The 22,787-nt window shown below is 37.8% G+C and overlaps 1 protein-coding gene across 6 annotated transcripts in view; it reads right to left on the bottom strand.

Annotated features, from left to right (window-relative positions):
- Positions 1-22,787, bottom strand: part of LYPLA1 (lysophospholipase 1) — a 37,213-nt gene that overhangs the window by 8,524 nt on the left and 5,902 nt on the right. For 5 of the 6 annotated variants that reach the window (XM_070222248.1, XM_023648610.2, XM_023648611.2 and 2 more), the window contains exons 3-6: positions 6,605-6,670; positions 4,998-5,045; positions 3,304-3,374; positions 211-284 (exon numbers count right to left, since the gene is read on the bottom strand). In XM_070222248.1, coding sequence (XP_070078349.1) covers positions 211-284; positions 3,304-3,374; positions 4,998-5,038 — 186 coding nt within the window. In that variant the 5' untranslated portion in view covers positions 5,039-5,045; positions 6,605-6,670. Of the gene's footprint in view, positions 1-210; positions 285-3,303; positions 3,375-4,997; positions 5,046-5,144; positions 6,671-22,787 lie in introns of all 6 variants that reach the window. The other variant, XM_023648612.2, reaches the window with a different exon arrangement.

Here is a 22,787-nt window from a genome sequence, read left to right as displayed (position 1 = left end):
GAAGAGAGAAAACTAGAAGAGCAAGAGTATGAAGTAGTCTCTTAATAATTATTTCTAGGCCATTTGTATTTAATTCAACATAAAGGTAAGTAGTATATCAGACTCTATAATATCTAAAAAATAGACTCCTCCATAGAAAAAGGATTGAAACCACAGACTTCTAGGTAAATATACTGATGCTACTGACATACCACTCAAACTTTCTCTTACCTGAGAAAATCCTCCCAAAATAATTCTGTGAGAAGGAATGCCATTCTTCACCTCTTGCTCTATCAAAGCTTTTACTAAAAACAACATGAAAGTTAAATCACCAATACTTTCAAACTTAAGCCTATTGATATAATTTAAATAGGGAAAAATTAATAAAACCAAAAACAGCACAAAGTATATTAAGGGTTGAAATAAGTGAAAAACTGGAAGCACTCTATTAAAACACAAAATTAGAATATTTTCATTATAAAACTAGATTTTGCAGGTGCTGCTTAAACTACTAAATTATTTCATTATATAATTTGTAAACAACAGTTCTTTCTCATCAATAGATGGGTATTCTTTTATCTATGTTAATTCTGCTCATATACATTTTATATTTCCCTCTCATCAATGAAGCATAGGTATTTGTATCTAAAAGTTGTCATTTTAAAATCTAAGTAATTAAGTAGCTTACATGGTTTATACTTTATAGTGTTTAGCCAGTTCATTCTATTATTTTAAAAAGCCACAGTATTAATTTTTCCTATAGCCTATAAATGATGCAGGGGAAAAAAATCAAATGAATTCTTTTGTTTCTGCAAAATACTTTGACACTCATCATTAAAAATAATACTTGATAACTCTCAGAATTTCCTTTCTCTTTATAGTCAGTCCTGTATTTATGGAATAACTGCACCTTTTACAAAATTATCTCCTTTCATTTTTGACATATGTGCAAGAGTTTCTTTTTTTTTCTGGTGAGGAAGATTGGCCCTGAGCTAACATCTGTGCCAATCTTCCTCTATTTTTTGTATGTGGGATGCCACCGCAGCATGGCTTGATGAGTGCTATGTGGGTCTGCACCCAGGATCTGACCCAGTGAACCCCAGGCCGCCAAAGTGGAGTGTGCAAACTTAAACACTAAGCCACCAGGCCAGCCCCAAGAGTTTCATTTTTTTAAGATTAAAATTTCCAACTTTATATTTCCCTTTTATAAAAAAACAAGAATCTGCTTTTATTAGAATACTGTGAAAAAATATAAATGCCCAAATTGAAAATTATTTTTTTACATAATGTTGAGTTCTTAGAATTTGTATGAAAAGCAAGGGGTACCCTGACTAGGGCATGCGAGATTGGGATGGAGAACAGTGAAGGAGGCTTAGGAATAAAAGAGCTGGTGAGAAGTAGGAGGGGAGTTATTTAGGAGAGACTGCATGGCCTCAGTCAGAAACAAGCTGCAGAAGTAGCAGAAACAGCCCAGCTGTGAGGAGGGAAGGCTGTGGCTGGGGCCTGGTGAATGTTAGCTGCGTGACAGCCAGGAAGATGTTGGGACCATTTTCCCTCAGTTTCACAAAGCTTTACTCCTCATGGTTACACCAAGTGCTGAGACGAAGTTAACAAACTACAATGTCAGCAATCAGCTATGCAGTAGTGGGTTCTAATTTCAACCACCTTTTGCACAAGGGCAAGGGCAGCACTGTGACCCTCGTCCTAATCTGGGCACTCTCTTCTTTGTTCAGCAACATATTCTCTCAGCCCTCAAATAGAGACTCCTTTCTTTCCTAGCTCTGAGTCTAAGCCTAATTCTCTCCAATAATACACCATCTCAGACAGGAAAGAAATGGCAAGTACATCACAGGCCAACTCCATCATTAGGACAGAACTTTTCATTCTGGAACACCAGGCCCATCTGTCTTCTTCACAAGGCCCAGTCTCTCCCCATCTTCCACAGGGTCTAACAACTCATTCTCATAGCCAATATGCATTTTTGTCATCTATTATTTTTTGACAAAATCCTAGCTCTAGGATTCCAGCTCTGATTTGCTTTTTGATGATCCTAAAAGTCAGTGTTCTTGGTTTGACATTCCTAAATATCCAGTGAGTGCTTTTATTGTTTTGTGGGGTTTTTTTGGATGAAGATTGGCCCTGAGCTAACATCCGTTGCCAATCTTCCTTCTTTTCCTCCCCAAAGCCCCAGCACATAGTTGTATATCCTAGTTATAAATCCTTCTAGTTCTTCTATGTGGGATGCCACCACAGTATGACTTGATGAGTGGTGTGTAGGTCCACACCCAGGATCCAAATGGGCTAACCCTGGACCCTGGAAGCAGAGCGCATAAATTTAACCACTCAGCCCCCAAGCTAGCCCCTCAAATTGTTTTGAATGTATCTTCCCTGTTTTAAAGTTCTTAAGACTTCCTCTAAAGAAAAGATTTAAAAAAAAGATTTTTACATGGATCCTCCTGGGTTTTGGTTTTTAAGCTATTTTGGAAATTTTCAAACAAATATAAAAACAGAAAGAGCATGTGAGGACTCCCTGGGTAAACATTACCTTGCTTCTGCAATTACCAATTCACAGCCAGGCTTGTTTCATCAATGCCTGCCACATTATCACCCAGATTATTCTGAAGTCAATCCCTGTCATTACATTGTCTATTTGTAAATATTTCAGTACATACATGTAAAAGAAAAGGATGCTTTTCTGCATTTTCTAAAACCACATTTTTCCCAATAAGTTAGTGTTCTTTATGCTTTCACCCAAAAAATAAACGAAATTATCATGTTCCCAAAGGAGCAGGAAATACTATACTAGAGAACAGACTTTGGAAATTCTGTAAAGTAGAATTTATACTTATTTCATAGGAGTGTTAAATGAGAGGATGATAAGAATTATTTAGCTTGTTTAATAGCTTATGTGTCCAATCAGTGGGATCTATTATTATTATTGCACTAAAATTAACCATTAATATAATTTTCATTATAACATTGTATCATTATTTTTACTCTTATTTGAAGTCTCCTTAGTGAAGAAAACTGGCCACAACTATTAATTAAACATTCTATTTTTGCCTGTGTAAATCAAAGCAAAATTATGTATTCAGCAGAGCTAAAGTTTGATAAATGCCATTCTTCCCCATCCACTTCACCTCTATTGACCATAGTTAAGTGGATCATCATGGCAAACAAGTGGCCATCATGGCAAACAAGTTAGAGTGATCAGAAAGGAACTTCAGATAATTGTGTAATATTTCATCAACATCAATAAAACTATTGAATCTACTAAAAATAGTTAAGAATGCTTTTGTCTTTATATAACTCTTCTGTACTTACCATTTTCTGCTGCCTGTTTAATTCCAGGTTCATCCTCCTGTGAATCTGGTGAAAGTCCAACAATATCAAACCTGGAAAATAAGGCAAAATCTTAAAAGAATCATTCGATTCTAAGAATATCTACTCTTGTTAAGTCTATTTTACTAAACTCATGGTAGTCTGGATAAAAGGGCTAACCACAGATACTCTCTAGAACATGAAGCCCAAAATAAAATGTCTCCAGAGGCCAAACAATTAACTTAAATGCATGAATCTGACATTCTATAAGTTCCTTTCACCCCAACTAGATAGAGATTCTAATGTTAAAAAGTCACAGTGCCACATAATTTTAGGGTAAGAACATCTAAGAAATTACTTAGTCCAATATTACACCCAAGCAGGAATCTCAACCCACACTCGTAAGAAGTTTGTAATAAATTTGAGCTACTCACTTCCCCTTCTATTGTATCATAAATCAATCCAATGGAATAGAGTCACTTTATCATGTCACTCCTGGATGCACTACCTCATACCTATTGGACATAGGTATTTATGCTGATCTCTATCCATGTTCTGTAAAACTTTTTCATCACACATCATAGATACTTCAAACCAGAGACCAAGGGAAGCCTTCTTTTGAACCTTTCTATTTCTCTATCAGGTTATATTCTTTCATCATGGTCTCTAGCAACATTAGGTAGAAATACCGGTCCTGGATGGGAATTTTGCCAGAGAGGAAAGATCAAAGAACTAAACGCAAGGCAGGCAGGAACTTGTAAATGTTGCCAAGGAATCTAAAGTAGATTAAAAAACAGAGTGCAGGGGTGGGTTAGAGATGGGTGGGAACAAGTAGAGAAGATGACAGTGGACTAGAAGGCTTGATGCGGTCTAAGAACAAACTGGAAAGGGGGAAGCAAACTCAAAGGATGAACAATTAAGCTTAATAGTCAGGTCTGAATTAAGAGACTTCAGAAGTGGGATAGTTCCAGATAACAAGGCCCAAGGAATGACTGTGAATGACTAAAGTGGAGAGAAGAAAATGTCACTGGCAAAGAGAAGAGTCAAGGAAGTAAAAGTCAGTCAAGGATATGAACGAGCCATTTACGTTGGACTCTGTAGTCACCTAGTAGATAAAATGGTGGCAGAGCTGAAGTGAAAAGGAAAATATGCATCAGGTGTCAAAGTCATCATTTTTGAAAAGACGTGATGGCAGAAGCCACAGAGAGCAGCAGGAAGAAACCACAGTCTGGAAGTGGCTCAGAGGAACAAAGATCTGACTCTACCCACTGACTATAAAGCATATAGGGAATATGAAAATATCTTGAGAGGCTGAAGACGAAACGGTTTCCTTAAAAACTCATCAGCTCTCCAGGAAGAATAAAGAGGCTATGGTTCGAGTGTATGCCATGCGGGGTCATACAAATGTCTGGTTACTGAAATCAACAAAGGTTTATCGAGCTGTAAGAGATGTTTTCCACAGTATTTCTAGTCACCCATTCTCTCCGTTTCTCTACCTATTGGTGCCACTCCTTAAGTTTACCCTGAGTCTAAAGTATAAAAACTTAAGTAATTAAAGGTTAAATTCAAAGTTAATTATGTAACTTTGCAACTTAAAAACAGCTAATTAAAAATTGCTATATGCAAAAGAACTTCTGATAAAAAAACAATTAAGAATAAATAAAAAGTTCTTATTGAATACGTAAGTTCTTACTTACCAAGAAGGCATAGCCATGTTCATATTTAATGTTACAGGCATAACTGGTCTACATGGGAAAGAAAAAAAAAGCAAAATAAGAATAATATAACAAAGCATAAAATCTGATAAATTCCATCAATTAGATAGATAATTACTTGAGGCTTACACAAAACTGTATGCTACAATTTTAAGATATGAGCTGTTTCACTGCATCCACACCTGTTCAATTCTGATCTCCACACTCTTCAAATGCGTTCTGAAGACAGCAGCAGCTGGAAAGGACTAAGCTTAGCAAATAAAAAACATTTTCCTTTCTCAACACCCTTACTTAATATTTTCAAACTAGACATGAGGAAGAAAACCAGTAACTAAAATAGTTGGAAATGTATAAAATATGAGACTCTGGCTAATGGACTAAGGATATGAGCAATTTATTGCACAGATACTGTAGGATCAATTCCCATATGCTCAGATTACATTTTTTCTTATTTTCTAATTCTTAGCTACGACATGCTAGTTTAGGAGACCTCTAAAAAAATAAGGGACATATAAGTTTTGCCTAAATGTTTATTACACCCAATTCAGGTCTGTGATGAAAAATTTCCTGAACAACCTGAATACAGTAGGTACAAAAGGAAAAAAAACCACTATAACTACATTTCACCACTATACTCCTCATCACAAAACAAGTCTTCCTTAGCAGTTACAAAATCTTATCAAAATTTCTTTGGGAACATAAACTTCCCTGGGTTGGGAAATAGCCTTATACCAAATTCTGTCTGGGGCCAATAACAATATAGTAGAAATTCCAACATAATCAAGAACTCTGTCTCTTGCATGAGTCAGAATAATAGAGGAAATAGCAACCCTAGCCATAGTATTCAGTGGTAACCTACAGAGGTAAGATAAACCCTCTATTTCAAGATAAAAAGAGGAAGGAATGTTTTCTTACTTAATGTCAGCTATTTTTCCTCTTTCCATTCCCTCTCTCATCTTTATAAACTCTACAGCTACTACTACTTCTGAGGACGAATTACTAATCCACTAGCATGTATCTAATCCCATTGGCTTCTCCATGGCTATTGCTTCTCAGCAACCTTTTGGCCTAAAACTGGCCAATCTTATTGATTTCTTCAGTTTGCTCAAAACTTACTAGTTTCTTTTTGACATCCACAAACATTTTCAGAATTTGAAACCACATCTATCAGACTCCAAAGTCTGTGTTCTTTCCACAGTACAACACCTTGCCTCCAATCGATAAAATTTAGGAGTGTTTTCAACATAGTAAACATTTCTTACAAACCTGACAGGTCAATCCCCTTCAGAGATACTTCTTGGATATCCTTAGAACTTAACAGATGTTTGTATATCTAAAAGAATTTTTTTGGCTGTGAGTTCAACTGACCTCCAAGAGAGTATTATTTTAAATTTCTCAACAAAAAAAAGAAAATTCAATGTAATCAAGACATCGTTTTAGTTTTAAAGAATTTACTAATCTTTATTTTTAAACTGAATATTAAAAGATAAAAATAAATTATATTCAAATACTTTTCTGGAAAAGTAAAGCTATCATAATTGTTACTCTCCAGATTCTGAATCACCAGCCTAAACATTAAAAATACTTACGCATGTGGGCAGATATATTTGATATGTGAACTTCTGATACCTGCAAAGGCTTCTGCCCATCCGTGCCTGGTAGAGAAATTATTTGAACAATGCCATTAGATATTGTTTCAAATCCCAATAAATTAGTAAAGGAATAATACTTAAAAAAATTTGTGAAGATAATGTTAACTCCTTAAAATATCTTAAAAGTACAGATCATCAATGCTTATACCACCACCAACCTAGAAATAACCCAAAGGCTATTATTTAAGCTTTACCTATAGATAAAGATGACCTCTCGTAGAGAGACATGTGTTTTCTTTCATATTATTTCCACAGAACTTTATAATTTACAAAATATAAACATATATTTTTCTCTCTTTATAAGCTCACAACAGTGTGTCTAACAAAGTAAGCAAGAAAGACAATATAATTCACATTTTATATGAAGAAAAAAGCCTCAGAGGAGTAAAGTAAATCAGTTGTGTGGCATCTCTTCGTGCTTACTATACTATTAAATTAACAACTTTAGGGGCTGGACTGGTAGCATGGTGGTTAAGTTCATGTGCTCCGCTTTGGCAGCCCAGGGTTCGCAGGTTTAGCTCCTGGGTGCGGACCTATACACAGCTCATCAAGCCATGCTGTGGTGGAGTCCCACATACAAAACAGAGAAAGGCTGGCACAGACGTTAGCTCAGGGAAATCTTCCTCAAGCAAAAAGAAGATTGGCAACATGTTAGCTCAGGGCCACTCTTCCTCACCAAACCCCCCCCCCCCCAAAAACAAAAAACAACCAAAAACCAACTTTAATTAACATTCTTTCCTTTTGTGTCTATGTACATATCTATGTTCAAAATAGAATATGAGAAAAACTAAAAACATGTAAATCATCATAATCCTTCTAGCCAGAAATAAACAGTTAACCTTTTGATGTATTTCCTTCCAATTTTTTCCATGCACACCACTTAAGAAATAGATACAGGAGGGGGAGACAGGAGGATGAAGACACCACCACTGATGTTCCCAGGTGGTGGAGTGAGCTGGTATTAACTATCTATGAGCCTCAGACCTTCCTGAAAAATAAATTAGGAGTTCTCGTCAAGATGGCGCTGTGAGCAGACGTTGAACTCGCCTCCTCCCACAAACACAAGCAGGTTACAACAATTTTAGGAAGAATCACCCTGGATTGAAAACTGAAAACTGGATAAAAAGAACCCCCACAACAAGGGACAGTCCTGACGAAAGCAGAAGAGGCAGTAACTCTGGCCAGAGAGGAAAAAAGCCACCTTTGGGAGCAGCGGAGCTTCTCAGCTGGCCAGGTGGGAACCAACCTAAGGATATCCAGATAGCATCTCAAGACGCCTAAGAGTCTCATACTACTATACATCGGAAGGCGGATGGACTTCCCCCCGGGAGGAGGTGGAAATAGGTGAAAACTCTCCGACCCCCGACCCCCAGACAGCCTAGTTCCTGCAGGAGGCTCTCTTCCAGTGGACTCCCCCATAGCATCACCACACACCAAGGGCGGGAGTGTGCACTCACCAGCGGAGTGACGGTGGAAACAGGTGACAAGAGCCCTACTCAAGCCCTCCACGATTACACTTAAGCCCAGGGGGAATCCCCAGGGTCCCACACCCACCGGCAGGGAAGGCCTCTGCTCACCATTAGCAGGGAGGCCCCTCCCAGAATCCAGAACAAAGGGAAGCTCCCGGCGGGTGGATTCCCCGGCACAGCATCAGACCGCAAGCTGCTGCTGGGCCCACGGTCTCTGGCACACGGGTCGGTGCAGGGGATGTCCGGACTTCCTGTGGACGTGCTTGGGGACAGGGTTGGAGATCAGCACCTGGCTCTGCGGCCCAGTGGGAGGCTCCAGGGTCCTGCACCTCCCCAGCAGGGAAAGCTTCTGCTCGCCATTAGCAAGGAGGTCATGCCCAGAATCCAGAACAAAGGGTAGCTCCCGGTGGGTGGATTCCCTGGCATGGCACCAGACCACAAGCTGCTGCTGGGCCCACGGTCTCTGGCGCACGGGTCAGTGCAGGGGGCACCTGGGCTTCCAGTAGACATGCTTGGGGACACGGTTGGAGCTCCAGGGCCCAGCTCTGTGGCCCGGGGGGAGGCTCCGGGGTCCCGCAGCTCCCCGGCAGGGAAAGCCTCTGCTCATCATTAGCAGGGAGGCCACGCCCAGAATCCAGGACAAAGGGAAGCTCCCAGGGGGCAGATTCCCCGGCACGGCACCAGACTGCCAGCTGCTGCTGGGCCCATGGTCTCTGGCACACGGGTCAGTGCAGGGGGCACCTGGACTTCCCGTGGACATGCTTGGGGACAGGGTTGGAGCTCCAGCACCCGGCTCTGCAGCTCAGGGGGATGCTCCGGGGTCCTGCACCCCCCCTAGCAGGGAGGGCCTCTGCTCGCCATTGGCAGGGAGGCCCTACCCAGCATTCGGAACATCAGGAAGCTCCCTAGAGCAGAATTCCCCACAAGGCAGCAGCTTACAAGCCACCGCCAGGCCCACGGACTCTGGCCATGTCCCAGACGAGGCAAGGGGCTCCCAGAGATCCCGTAAGAGTGGAGTGGGGCAGAGCGGAGCTCCGGTGAAACAGCTATGTAGCCCAGGGTGGAACTCCAGGTTCCTGCAGCAGCCTCAGCAAAAGCCTCTGCACAGCACTAGTGGAGAGGTCTCGACTGGCAATCGCAAGGCAGGAAGGCCTTGGGGCAAAAGTAGCACAGCTAGGTGAGCTAACGACAGACTGCAGAAGATACCCATAGCTCTGCTGGGACCTATAGTGGACAAGTGTGATCTTGTGGGCTCTGTTAGGGATAAAGTGGCGATTAGAGGTGATCCTACTCCTGGCTGATGGGAAAGCCCACAACACCGCTGCAGACCACAAGGAGGGAGCGGGTCTAAGTGGGCTGCAACAGTAGGCATCAGCAGCCTTCGGCCCCCTTGTGATTGCCCCCACAACCAACAAGGGACCCCACAGGACCACTGTGACTACAAGGAGGGGTCCAGGTCCAGTCAGTAAGAGCTGACAGGGCTCCTGGTTGGTGCAGTCTAAACAGCTGCTCCCCACCCAACACCAGTTGCAACAAGTGGAAGCAGCGACTAAACGCTATCTCTATGCGGAGGCACAAATCCACGCCATCAAGCAGTATAAAAAATATATTAAATCTCCAGAACAGAAGGAAAATGATAAGTACCCAGAAAACAATCCCAAAGACAATGAAATCTATAACCTAAATGACGATGATTTCAAAACTGCCATTATTAAAAAACTCAACGAGTTAAAAGAGAATTCAGATAGACAACTCAATGAGTTCAGGAGCTATGTCACAAAAGAGCTTACACTATAAAGAAGAACCAATCAGAAATACTGGAGATGAAGAACACAATGGAGGAGATTAAGAAAAATCTGGACTCTCTGAACAGTAGGGTCGATAATATGGAGGACAGAATTAGCAATCTGGAGGATAGGAATATAGAAATGCTGCAGACAGAGGAGGAGAGAGAACTAAGACTAAAAAGAAATGAAGAAACTCTCCGAGAATTATCCGACTCAATTAGACGCAACATAAGGATTATAGGTATACCAGAGAGAGAAGAGGAGAAGGGGGCAGAAGGCCTGTTCAAAGAAATAATAGCTGAGAACTTTCCAAACTTGGGAAGAGAGATGGAACTTCATGTGACAGAAGCCAATAGATCTCCAAACTTTATTAACACAAGAAGACCAACCCCAAGGCATATAGTAGTGAAACTAGCAAAAGTCAACGACAAAGAGAAAATACTAATGGCAGCCAGGCAGAAGAAAATAACTTACAAAGGAAACCCCATAAGGCTATCAGCAGATTTCTCAGGAGAGACCTTACAGGCTAGAAGAAATTGGAATGAAATATTCAAAACTCTGAAGGACAAAAACCTGCAGCCAAGAATACTCTACCCAGCGAAAATATCCTTCAAATACGATGGAGAAATAAAAACTTTCCCAGATAAACAAAAGTTAAGGGAGTTCATCGCCACAAAACCTCCTCTTCAAGAAATGCTCAGGAAGAACCTCATTCCTGAAAAATCAAAAAAAGGAAAGGAGTTACAAAATCCAGAACAAAGGAGATAAGCAGAAGGACAATAACACAAAGTAACAGCTCTCCATCAGGACAAAATGCAAAACAACAGGAAAACAATTGATAAAATGGCAACAGTAGGCCCACACGTTTCAATAATCACTCTAAACGTGAATGGATTGAACTCTCCAATCAAAAGGCACAGAGTGGCAGGATGGATCAAAGAACAAGATCCAACAATATGCTGCCTCCAGGAAATACACCTCAGCCCCAAAGACAAACACAGACTCAAAGTGAAGGGATGGAGGACAATACTCCAAGCTAATAATGAACAAAAGAAAGCAGGTGTTGCCATACTTATATCAAAGTAGACTTCAAAGCAAAACAGATAAAGAAAGACAAAGGGGGCAGTATATAATGATAAAAGGGACGCTCCACCAAGATGACATAACACTTATAAATATATACACACCTAACACAGGAGCACCAAAATTCATAAAGGAACTATTAACAAAACTAAGAGGAGACATCAACAGCAATACAATAATAGTAGGGTACCTCAACACCCCATTAACACCAATGGACAGATCACCCAGACAGAAAATCAACAAGGAAATTACAGAATTAAATGAAAAATTAGATGAGATGGACCTAACAGATATATATAGGACACTTCATCCAAAAACAGCAGGTTACACATTCTTCTCAAGCGCTCATGGAACATTCTCAAGGATAGACCATATCTTGGGAAACAAAGCAAGCATCAATAAGTTCAAGAGGGTTGAAATAATATCAAGCATCTTTTCTGATCATAATGCTATGAAACTAGAAATCAACTACAAGAATAAAGCTGGGAAAGGGCCAAAAATGTGGAGACTAAACAACATGCTGGTGAACAAACATAAACAACCTCAAACGAAACCTAACGGAATTAGAAAAAGAAGAACAAACAAAGCCCAAAGTCAGTAGAAGGAGGGAAATAATAAAAATTAGAGCAGAAATAAATGATATTGAGTCAAAAAAGACAGTAGAAAGGATCAATGAAACAAAGAGTTGGTTCTTTGAAAAAATTAACAAAATCGGCAAACTCTTAGCCAGACTCACTAAAAAAAAAAGAGAGAAGTCTCAAATAAATAAAATTAGAAATGAGAGAGGAGAAATCACAACAGATTCCTAAGAAATACAAAGGATCATAAGAGAATACTATGAAAAACTATATGCCAACAAATTGAACAACCTAGAAGAAATGGATAAATTCCTAGACTCATACAACCTACCCAAACTGAATCAGGAAGAAATAGAGAGCCTGAATAGACCAATCACAAGTAAAGAAATAGAAACAGTAATCAAAAACCTCCCCAAAAATAAGAGTCCAGGACCAGGCGGCTTCTCTGGAGAATTCTAGCAAACATTCAAGAAGATTTAATACCTATCCTTCTCAAACTATTCCAGAAAATAGAGGAAGATGGAGCACTCCCTAATACATTCTATGAAGCCAACATCACTCTGATCCCCAAACCTGACAAGGACAACACAAAGAAGGAAAACTACAGGCCAATATCATTGATGAACATAGATGGAAAAATCCTCAACAAAATTTTGGCAAACCAAATACAGCAATATATCAAAAAGATTATACACCATGATCAAGTGGGATTTATACCAGGGACACAAGGATGGTTCAACATCTGCAAGTCAATCAACGTGATACACTACATTAACAAAATGAGAAACAAAAACCACATGATCATCTCAATAGATGCAGAGAAAGCATTCCACAAGATCCAACACCCATTTATGATAAAAACCCTCAATAACATAGGTATAGAAGGAAAGTACCTCAACATAATAAAGGCTATATAACAAACCCACAGCCAACATCATACTCAATGGACAAAAACTGAAACCCATCCCTCTCAGAACAGGAACAAAACAAGGGTGCCCACTTTCACCACTCTTATTCAACATAGTACTGGAGGTTTTGGCCAGAGCAATTCAGCAGGAAAAAGAAATAAAAGGAATCCAAATAGGCAACAAAGAAGTAAAACTCTTGCTGTTTGCAGACGACATGATCTTATATATAGAAAACCCCCAAGAATGCACAGAAAAACTATTAGAAACAATCAATAACTACAGCAAAGTTGCAGGGTATAAAATCAACATACATAAATCAGTAGCATTTCCATATGCTAACAATGAACTAACAGAAAAAGATCTCAAGAACTCAATCCCATTCACGATCGCAACAAAAAGAATAAAATACCTTGGGATAAATTTAACCAAGGAAGTGAAAGATCTATACAACGAAAACTACAAGACCTTCTTGAAAGAAATCGATGATGACATAAAGAGATGGAAACACATTCCATGCACATGGATCGGAAGAATAAACATAGTTAAAATGTCCATACTACCTAAAGCAATCTACAGATTCAAATATGGACAAAGAGAACTGATCGGTGGTTGCGAGGGGAAAGGGAGGTGGGGGGAGGGCACTAGGGGTGAAGTGGTGTACCTACGACATGACTAATAATGATGTACAACTGTAATTTCACAAGGATGTTAACTTTCATAACCTTAATAAAAAAAAAAGAGAGATACAGATTTCACAAAAATGGGATCATACTATACATATATACAGCTTCCTGCTTGTTTACCCTTGACATTATACCTGACATTTTTTACATGTTACCTCTATTAAAGGATAAAGTAAAAGTAACTTAAGACGTTTTTGGTGTAAAATGGTCTGGAAATACACGTTAAATGCTTTTCTGTTAACTATTTCTCTATTTTAATCCACTTTCCTCAAAAGTGTTAAGGATGACATACAGAAAAATTAATAACAACAGTATTAACACTAACATTTATATAATACTATGAACCAGGTATTATTCTAGGAGTTGTATATGCATACACACAGGTATGTGTTTATATGTGAGTTCATGTGTGTGTGTGTCTTGTGTGTATATATGTGTGAGACTTTACTGTAAAATCTACAAAACATGCTGAAAGAATCAAAGATCTGTATAAATGGATATCCCATCTTCATGGATTGGAAAACTTAATATTCTTAAGATGCAGTAGTCCCTAAATTGATGTACAGTCAATACAATCTCTATCAGAATCACAGCTGGCTTTGCAGAAATTAACAAACCAATTCTAAAATTCATTTGGACACTCAACAGGCCCAGAATAGTCAAAACAATTTTGAAAAAGAATATGGTTGGAGGACTCACACTTCCCAATTTCAAAAGTTACTACAAAGCAACAGTAATAAAGACAGTGTGGTACTAAAAAACATACAAATCAATGGAATAGATTTGAGAATACAGACGTGAACCCCACATTTATGGTCAATTTATTCCTGAAAAGGGTGCCAAAACAAATTATGGGGAAGGAATGGTATTTTCAACAAAAGTATCAAGGATAAGTGGATATCCACATACAACAGGATGAAGTTGGACTCCTACCTCACACCATATACAAAAATTAACTGAAAATGTACCAAAGACATAAATGTAAGAGATAAAACTATGAAGCTCCCAGAAGAAAACATGAAACTCTTTGTGACCCAGGACTTGGCAATTGTTTTCTTAGATATGACACCAAAAGCAAAAGCAACAAAGAAATTTTAATCATCAAAATTAAAAACCACTGCACTTCAAAGAATACTGAAGAAAGTGAAAAGACAACTCACAGAATGGGAGAAATATTTGCAAATCTAATAAGGGTCTAGTATCCATAATATGTAAAGAACCCTTACAACTCACAAACAAAAAAACAACCTAATTTATAAATGGGTAAAGGACTTAAAGAGACACTTCTCCAAAGATATACAAATGGCCAACAAGGTCAGGAAAAGATGCCAAACATTATTAGTCATTAGGTAAATGCAAATAAAAACCACAATGAGACACCACTTCACACCCACCAAGATGGCTATAACCAAAAAGACAGACAATAACAAGTGTTAATGACGATGGGGAGAAATCAGAATTCTCATACACTGCTGGTAAGATGAACTTACCATAGGACCAAGCAATTCTACTCAAAGGAGTATGATCCATAATAAAAAGGAATGAAGTGCTGATATATGACATAAAATGGATGAACCTTAAAAACACTGTGTTAAGTAAAAGAAGCCAGTTACAAAAGACCACATATTATATGATTCCATTTATATGAAATGTCCAGGATAGGTAAATCTATAGAGATAGAAAGTAGATTAGTGGTCACCAATGGCTGAGGACATAGAGGGTTTGGGCGTGGAGGAGAGGGTATGATAAAGAGCATAGGGTTTCTTTTTGGAGTGATAAAAATAGTTGCATGGCTTTGTCAATATACTAAGGACCACTGAATTGCATAATTCAAATGGGTGAATTGTGTGGTAGTATATAAATTATATCTCAATCACACTATTAGCAAAGAAAAGTGCCCAGTCATAAGCAAACATTAGACCTAAGCTGAGGGTCATTCTACAGTATGTACAGAAAAAGGCTGTTAAAAACATAAAAGATATGAAAGATAGACTGATAAAACTGATTCACATTGAAGATATGACAGCTAGAAGTAGCACACATTCCTGGAAAGGATCTTTGACCAGGAAGGAAACAGACATAGTTTGAGCTGGCAAAACTTGAATGACTTCTGTGGACTAGATGGTAGTGATCAATGCTGATTTCCTAATTTGGAGTGTTGTATGCCAATTATGTAGAAGTATCCTGGTGCATGGGAAATACACACTGGAGTATTTACAGGTGATGGAAGATTATGCTTGAGGTTGATCTAAGAGTTAAAAAAAAAGACTCCTTATCATTAGATAATTAGTATATACGTATACATACAGAGAGAGAGAAAGAGCTTGAGTACATACACAATTGCACAATGTGGTAAAACATTAACAATCAGGGAAGCTGGGTGACAATGACATGGGATTTCTTTGTACCAAAAGCACACAGTTATAAAAAAATTTGAGTTACAACAAAGTACATATAATTAAAAAAATTATATTCAACTAGATAAACCTCACAAACATAATGTCCAAAGGAGCTAGACACAGAAGAGGACATACCATATGATCCCATTTATATGATGAACACCAACAGACAAAACTAACCTATAGCAACAGAAGTTAGAATTATGGTTACCTCTGGCAATGGGAGAGTACTAACTGCAAAGAGAACGAGGAATACTTCTGTGGGGCTAGAAGTGTTCTCTATCTTCATCAAGTTGATAGTTACATAGGTATGTAAAAATCTATCCAGCTGAACATTTAAAATTTAAATACTATAGTATACCCCAACACAATTTTCAAAATAAAGTGATTTTTAAAAATAGCACACCTCCTTCAAAAGGATTCCTAGGCTAAGGCAATCTAAGTTAAGAACTGCATTAACAGTTGCAAACCAACTGATAAATTCTCCTCTACCTGCCAGACTCAACCACTAGTGAAGTATTCAGCTAAAGGTCACTGGACTTCGCTAAGTGTGGCCTTCTCTGGGCCTCAGTTTCCCATTTAATGAAGGGATTCCTGAAATTAAATGTAGGCCCACGAGCGTGACCCCTGGGCTATGAGCTGCTCATTGCTGACATAGACTCTACTGACTTTGAGGGTAAAGGGGACAAGACGGATGAAGTTGAGGGAAATGAGTGGGCTCCCTGAAAAAAGTCTGAAAAGATCTGGGAAAAAATTTTAAGACAGGGTTAGAGATTTCGCAGATGGAACCACCTTCTGCCATCTGCTAAGACAAGTGTGAAGGCACATGCTGTATTAAGTGACTCAAGTTCGTGTTACACATCTATGTCAGAAAACCACTTTACTGGGTTTTTCATTGCTTTTTCTGTTTCACACTTCAATTTATTATAGGCTGTTGACTTAACTGTGATATATGATTCAATATATTTATTTTTCAGTGTTAATGACTTCTAAATTTTTTGTCTAATATTTTCAGTAGAATTAGGAATAATATTCCCAAATATGTACACAGTTAGCTTTGCAAATAGTATACGTGCATTTTAATCTGTATAATAAGCAATATTATGCATCAAGGATAAATACCTGGTGTATGGGCTGCCAGTCCCAGATCCTGGGTGCAGACCAGACACTTACCACACTCTATGCCACAATTAGAGACCTTTTCAACAAGGTACTCTAAGTAGCATTTAAAATATAAAACCTACTTGCTACCCTGCAAAAGATAACAGTACAGCCCTGTTATAAAATGCTCTTTCCATGGTTACTGCTAATACTGATTTTATGCAAGCTGTTTCCGTTTCTATCTTTTTCAAATTCTTAAGGGTATCATTACTGTATTTTCTATTTCAGCATTTGTGCTAATAACCTCAGGGATAACTAAATAAGCCCTAAACATCATGGTATTATTTCAGCTAATTATAGCTTTGGGATTGCATAGTCACTAAAAATAACACTTATAAAATACAGTTTTCTACCTCTAAGAATCCAAAATGGAATAGGTTCAATTATGTTCCTCAAAACATTACTACATATAATAAAAGACTTAACATGGCTGGCTTATGTGAATGTGAGACTTATTCCCTTATATTTTATAAAGTAAAGCCAGTTTTTGTTTATCGAAAAGTAAAGACTTAAGTCAATGGTGACTAGAGAAACAAAATAAAATTTAAAATTTTGTATGTTAATTTTAGAATTGATCTTAACACACTAAAACCCTGGCTATTTTCTCCATACCAAAGGGTTCTATGGACTTTTGAATACTTACAGCCTTTTGTAGCCCTCATTTACAGACACTCATACATCCAGCTAGGAATAAAGAAGCTAGGGTCCACTGTGGTAAAACCTACCAAAACTAAGTCACAAAGAAATAGAAAATCTGAATAGACCTATAACTAGTAAGGAGGTTGAATCAGTAATCAAAAATCTCCCAAAACAGAAAAGCCCCAGATCTGATGGCTTCACTGGTGAACTCTACCAAATATCTATTTGGTAGAGTTCAATTGCAATTGTTCTCAAACTTTTCCAAAAAATTGAGAGGAAGGAACACTTCCTAACTCATTCTATGAGGCCAGCATTATCCTGATACCAAAGCCAGATAAAAACCCTACAAGAAAAGAAAACTATAGACTAATATGCCTTATGAACACTGATGCAAAAATCCTCAACAAAACACCACCAAACAGAATTCAGCAGCACATTAATAGGATTATACACCATGACCAGGTGGGATTTATTCCTGGAGTGCAAGCATGGTTCAACATAAGAAAACTGATCAACATAATACATCACATCAGTAGCATGAAGGGAAAAAACCCATATGATCATCTCAATTGATGAAGAAAAAACATTTAACAAGTTAATTCAATACCATTCAATGATAAAAAGCCTCAATAAAGGAGAAATAGAAGAAAACTACCTCAACATAATAAAAGCCATATACAAAAAAAACACAGTGAACATCATACTCAGTGATGAAAGGCTGAAAGCTGTTCGTCTAAGATCAGGAACAAAGCAAGGATGTACATTTCACCACTCTATTCAACACAGTACTGGAAGTTCTGGCCAGAGCAATTAGGCAAGAAAAAGAAAAACAAGGCATCCAAATTGGACAGGAAGCAAAATTATCGCTATTCACAGATGATATGCTCTTATATGTAGAACAGCCTAAAGATCCACAAAAAAACCATTAGAACCAATAAATGAATTCAGCAAAATAGTAGAATACAAAGTCAACACACAAAAATCAGTTGCGTGTCTATACACAATGAACAATCTGAAAAGGAAATTAAACAAGCAATTCCATTTACAAGCATCAAAAAGAACAAAATACTTAGGAATTAACTTAACCAAAGAGGTGAAAGACTTGTACAATGGAAACCACAAAACATTAGTAAAAGAAATTAAAGAAGACATAAATAAATGAATGGAAACACATCCCATGTTCATGAATTGGAAGACTCAATATTGTTAAAATGTCAACAGTACCCCATAGCAATCTACAGATTCAATACAATCCCTACCTCATGATATAGAAAAACCCACCCCAAAATTCTTACAGAATTAAGGGACCCTGAATGGCCAAAATAATCTTGAAAATAGAACAACAGTGGAAGACTCACACTTACTGATTTCCAAACTTACTACAAAACTACAGTAATCAAAAGTGTGCTATCGGCATAAAAACAGACAGACATATAGACCAATGGGATAGAGAGCCCAGAAATAAACCTCCACATATATGGTCAAATAATTTCTGACAAGGGTGCCAAGACCACTCAAGGTACAAAGGACAGTCTTTTCAACAAATGGTGCAGGGAAAACTGGATATCCACATACAAAAGAATAAAGTTGTACCCTTACCTAACACCATATTCAAAAATTTACTCAAAATGGATCAAGAACCTAAATCTAAGACCTCAAACAATAAAAGCCTTAGAAGAAAACATAGGACAAAAACTTCACAGTGTTAGATTTGGCAATGACTTTTTGGCTATGATGCCAAAGGCACAGGTAACAAAAGAAAAAATAGGCAAACTGGACTTCATGAAAATTTTTAAAATTGGTTCATCAAAAGACACTATCCACAGAGTAAAAAGGCAATCCACAGAACAGGAGAAAATATTTGCAAATAATGGATCTGATAAGGTATTAATATCCAGAATATACAGAGAACTCCTAAAACTCAACAACAAAAAGAACAAAACAACCCAATTCAAAAATAGGCAAAGCACTTGAACAGACATTTCTCCAAAGAAGATATAAGAATGGCCACTAAGCACGTGAAAAGATGCTCATTATGACTCATTATGGAAATGCAAATCAACCCTACAGTGAGATACCACCTCACACCCATTAGGATGGCTACTATTAAGAAAAGAAGAAAAAATCAAGCATTGGCATGGATGTGGAGGAACTGGAACCCTGGTATAATGTTGATGGGAGTGTAAATAGTACAGATGCTGTGAAAAACAGTATGGTAGGTCCTCAAAAAATTAAAAATATAATTACCATGTGATCCAGCAATTGCACATCTTGGGTATATACTCCAAAAAATTCAAAGCAGGGTTTCAAAGAGCTATTTGTATACTCATACTCAGATTACTCACAGCATTATTCACAAGAGCTAAAATGTGGAGGCAACACAAGTGTCCACTGACAGATGAACAGATAAGCAAAATGTGGTATATACATACAACGGACCATTATTCAGCCTTAAAAAGGAAGAGAATTCTACAATGGATCAACCTTGAAGACACTATGATAAGTGAAATTAACTAGTCATGAAAAGACAAATACTATATGATTCCACTTATATGAGGTACTTAGAGTAATCAAAATCAGAAAGTACAACAGTGGTTGCTAGGGACTGGGGAAGAGGAGAATGGGGAGTTACTGTTTCATGGTTAAAGAGTTTCAGTTTCACAAGATGAAAAGAGTTATGGTGGTTGCATAACAATGTGATATATTTAATACCACTAAACTGCGAACAATTAAAAATGGCTAAGATGGTAAATTTTATGTAATGTTTATTTTATCACAATAAAAAAGAAACCCCACCTAGGTTTTTGCAGAAATTGGCACATTGAAGCTAAAATTCATATAGAAACTCAAGGAACCCACAAAAGCCAAAATAATCTGAAAGAGAACAAAGTTGCAGGACTCATACTTCCCAATTTCAAAACTTACAACAAAGCTACATTATAAAGATTGTGTGGTACCGGCATAAAGATAGACACACAGATCTATCTTAGATTAGGATGGATCAAAAGTCCAGTACATTTATGGTCAATTGATTTTTGACAAAAGTGCTAAGACAATTCAACGGAAAAGAAGAGTCTTTTCAACACATGTAGCTGGGGCAACTGAATATGCTCGTACTAAAGAATGAAACTGAACCCTTACCTCACACCATGTATAAATTTTAAGTCAAAATGGATCAAAGACCTAAATCTAAGAGGTAAACTTATAAAACATTTAGAAGAAAAAGGTGTAAATCTTCATCATCTCAAATCAGATAATGATTTCTTAGGTATAACATCAAAAGCACAAGCAACCAAAGAGAAAAGATAAATTGGAATTCACCAGGATCAAAAACTGTTGTGCTTTAACAGATACTATCAAGAAAGTGAAAAGATAACCCACAGAATGGGAGATAATATTTGCATATCATACATCTAATAAGAGTCCAGAATACATAAAGCCTTGCAAATCAACAAGAAAAAGACAAACAGTCCAATTTTAAAAATGGGCGAAGGGCTTGAATAGATATTTCTTCAAAGATATACAAATGTGCCAATAAGTACATGAAAAGATGATCAACATCATCAGTCATTAGGAAATGCAAATAAAAACCAAATGAGATGCCACTTCACATCCAATAGGATGGCTATAATCAAAAAGACAGGTAACAACGAATATTGGTGAGAATGTAGATCAGAACCCTCAAACACTGCAGGCAGAATGTAAAATGGTACAGCCACTGCGAACAACAGTCTGGGAGTTCCTCAAGGCATTAAACACAGTTACCATCGACTCAGCAATTATCCGAGGAAACCAAAAACACCAATGTCCATGTAAAATCCTGCACACGAATGTTTAGAGTAGCATTATTCATAATAGCCAAAAAGTAGAAACAATCCAAATGCTAACCAACTGATGAATTTTATTTATTTATTTTATTTTATTTTTTTGAGGAAGATTAGCCCTGAGCTAACATCTGCTGCCAATCATCCTCTTTTTGCTGAGGAAGACCGGCCCTGAGCCAACATCCATGCCCATCCTCCTCCATCTTATATATGGGACGCCTACCACAGCATGGTGTGCCAAGCAGTGCCATGTCCACACCCGGGACCCGAACTGGCGAACCCTGGGCCGCCGAAGCAGAATGTGTGCACTTAACCGCTGTGCCACCGGGCCGGCCCCAAACTGATGAATTTTAAAACCGTGGTATATCCAAACAATGGAATATTATTTGGCAATAAAAGGAATAAAGTATTGAAACATGTAGATAAATCTGAAAAACATTCTGCTAAGGGAAGTAATTCAGACTCAAAAGGTTACATACTGTCTGATTCCATTTATATGAAATGTACAGAATAGGTAAATCCATAAAGACAGAACGGAGATTAATGGTTGCCAGGGAGGGGAATGAGGAATATCTGCTAACGGGTATGGTGTTTCTTTTCGGGTTGTTGAAAATATTCTGGAATTAAGACAGTAGTGATGGTTGCACAAGTTTGTAAATATACTAAAAACTACTTAATTTTACACTTTAAAAGAGTGACTTTTATGGTATGTGACTTATATATCAATAAATATTAACAACAAAATAAATTCAAAAAACAAAAGTGGCAGGACAGAATTGAACTGTACCCCATTGTTTGCCAATCTCAGTTCTAACACACGAAATACTTAAGAACCCTTACATGAGAAAAAGGAATAGGAATCTTGGCTTCTTGTCCCAACTCTGCCTCCTTCTAGAATGTGGCCTCAGTTCATTCAGTCTAGTGGTTTTCAAAAGTATGGTCCTCTGACCAGTATCATCAGTGTCATCTGGGAACTTGTTAGAAATGCAAATTCCTGGGCCCCATTCCAGACTTACCGAATCAGAAACTCTGGTGTTGGGGCCAAACAATCAAGCCTTCTAGGTGATTTTTATGTATGCTAAAGTACGAGAATGAATGCCTTTCTAGTCCTGTTTTCCCATCTGTAACCTTAAAATTCCCCATAGTTTATAAAAATCTGACTCCAACCGTATCATACAAAGTATGGCCAACATGTTTCCAGCCTTTTTGATAATTTTCAAAGTGAATGGAAACCTCAAAATTTAAGAATTCTACACAAAGCTTCAATTAAACAAAATCTAATATTCAGAAACCTCAATTAATCAGAATATATTACATTTCATTAGAAAACAGAAAAGAAAAACAAAACAGACACACACATACACAAAGCTTTATGAGTTCAAAAAGTGAATTATAAATTCACTCTATTCTACTTCTCAATTGTGCTCTTTTAGAAAAGACTCCAAAGTAAACCATATTTCCATTATGTTCACTACCCCATAATTACATGGGGTAGAACTAAAAACAAAAATTCTTTCCAGGTTTGCACAAGAAACACTACTCATCCCCATCTCCATCCCCATCCCAGTAGCACATCATTGTTAGGGAAC

This window comes from Equus caballus, chromosome 9 (genome assembly GCF_041296265.1).
Source record: "Equus caballus isolate H_3958 breed thoroughbred chromosome 9, TB-T2T, whole genome shotgun sequence".
In the NCBI taxonomy this organism is placed as follows: domain Eukaryota; kingdom Metazoa; phylum Chordata; class Mammalia; order Perissodactyla; family Equidae; genus Equus; species Equus caballus.
This window is presented reverse-complemented; position numbering and strand designations above follow the sequence as displayed.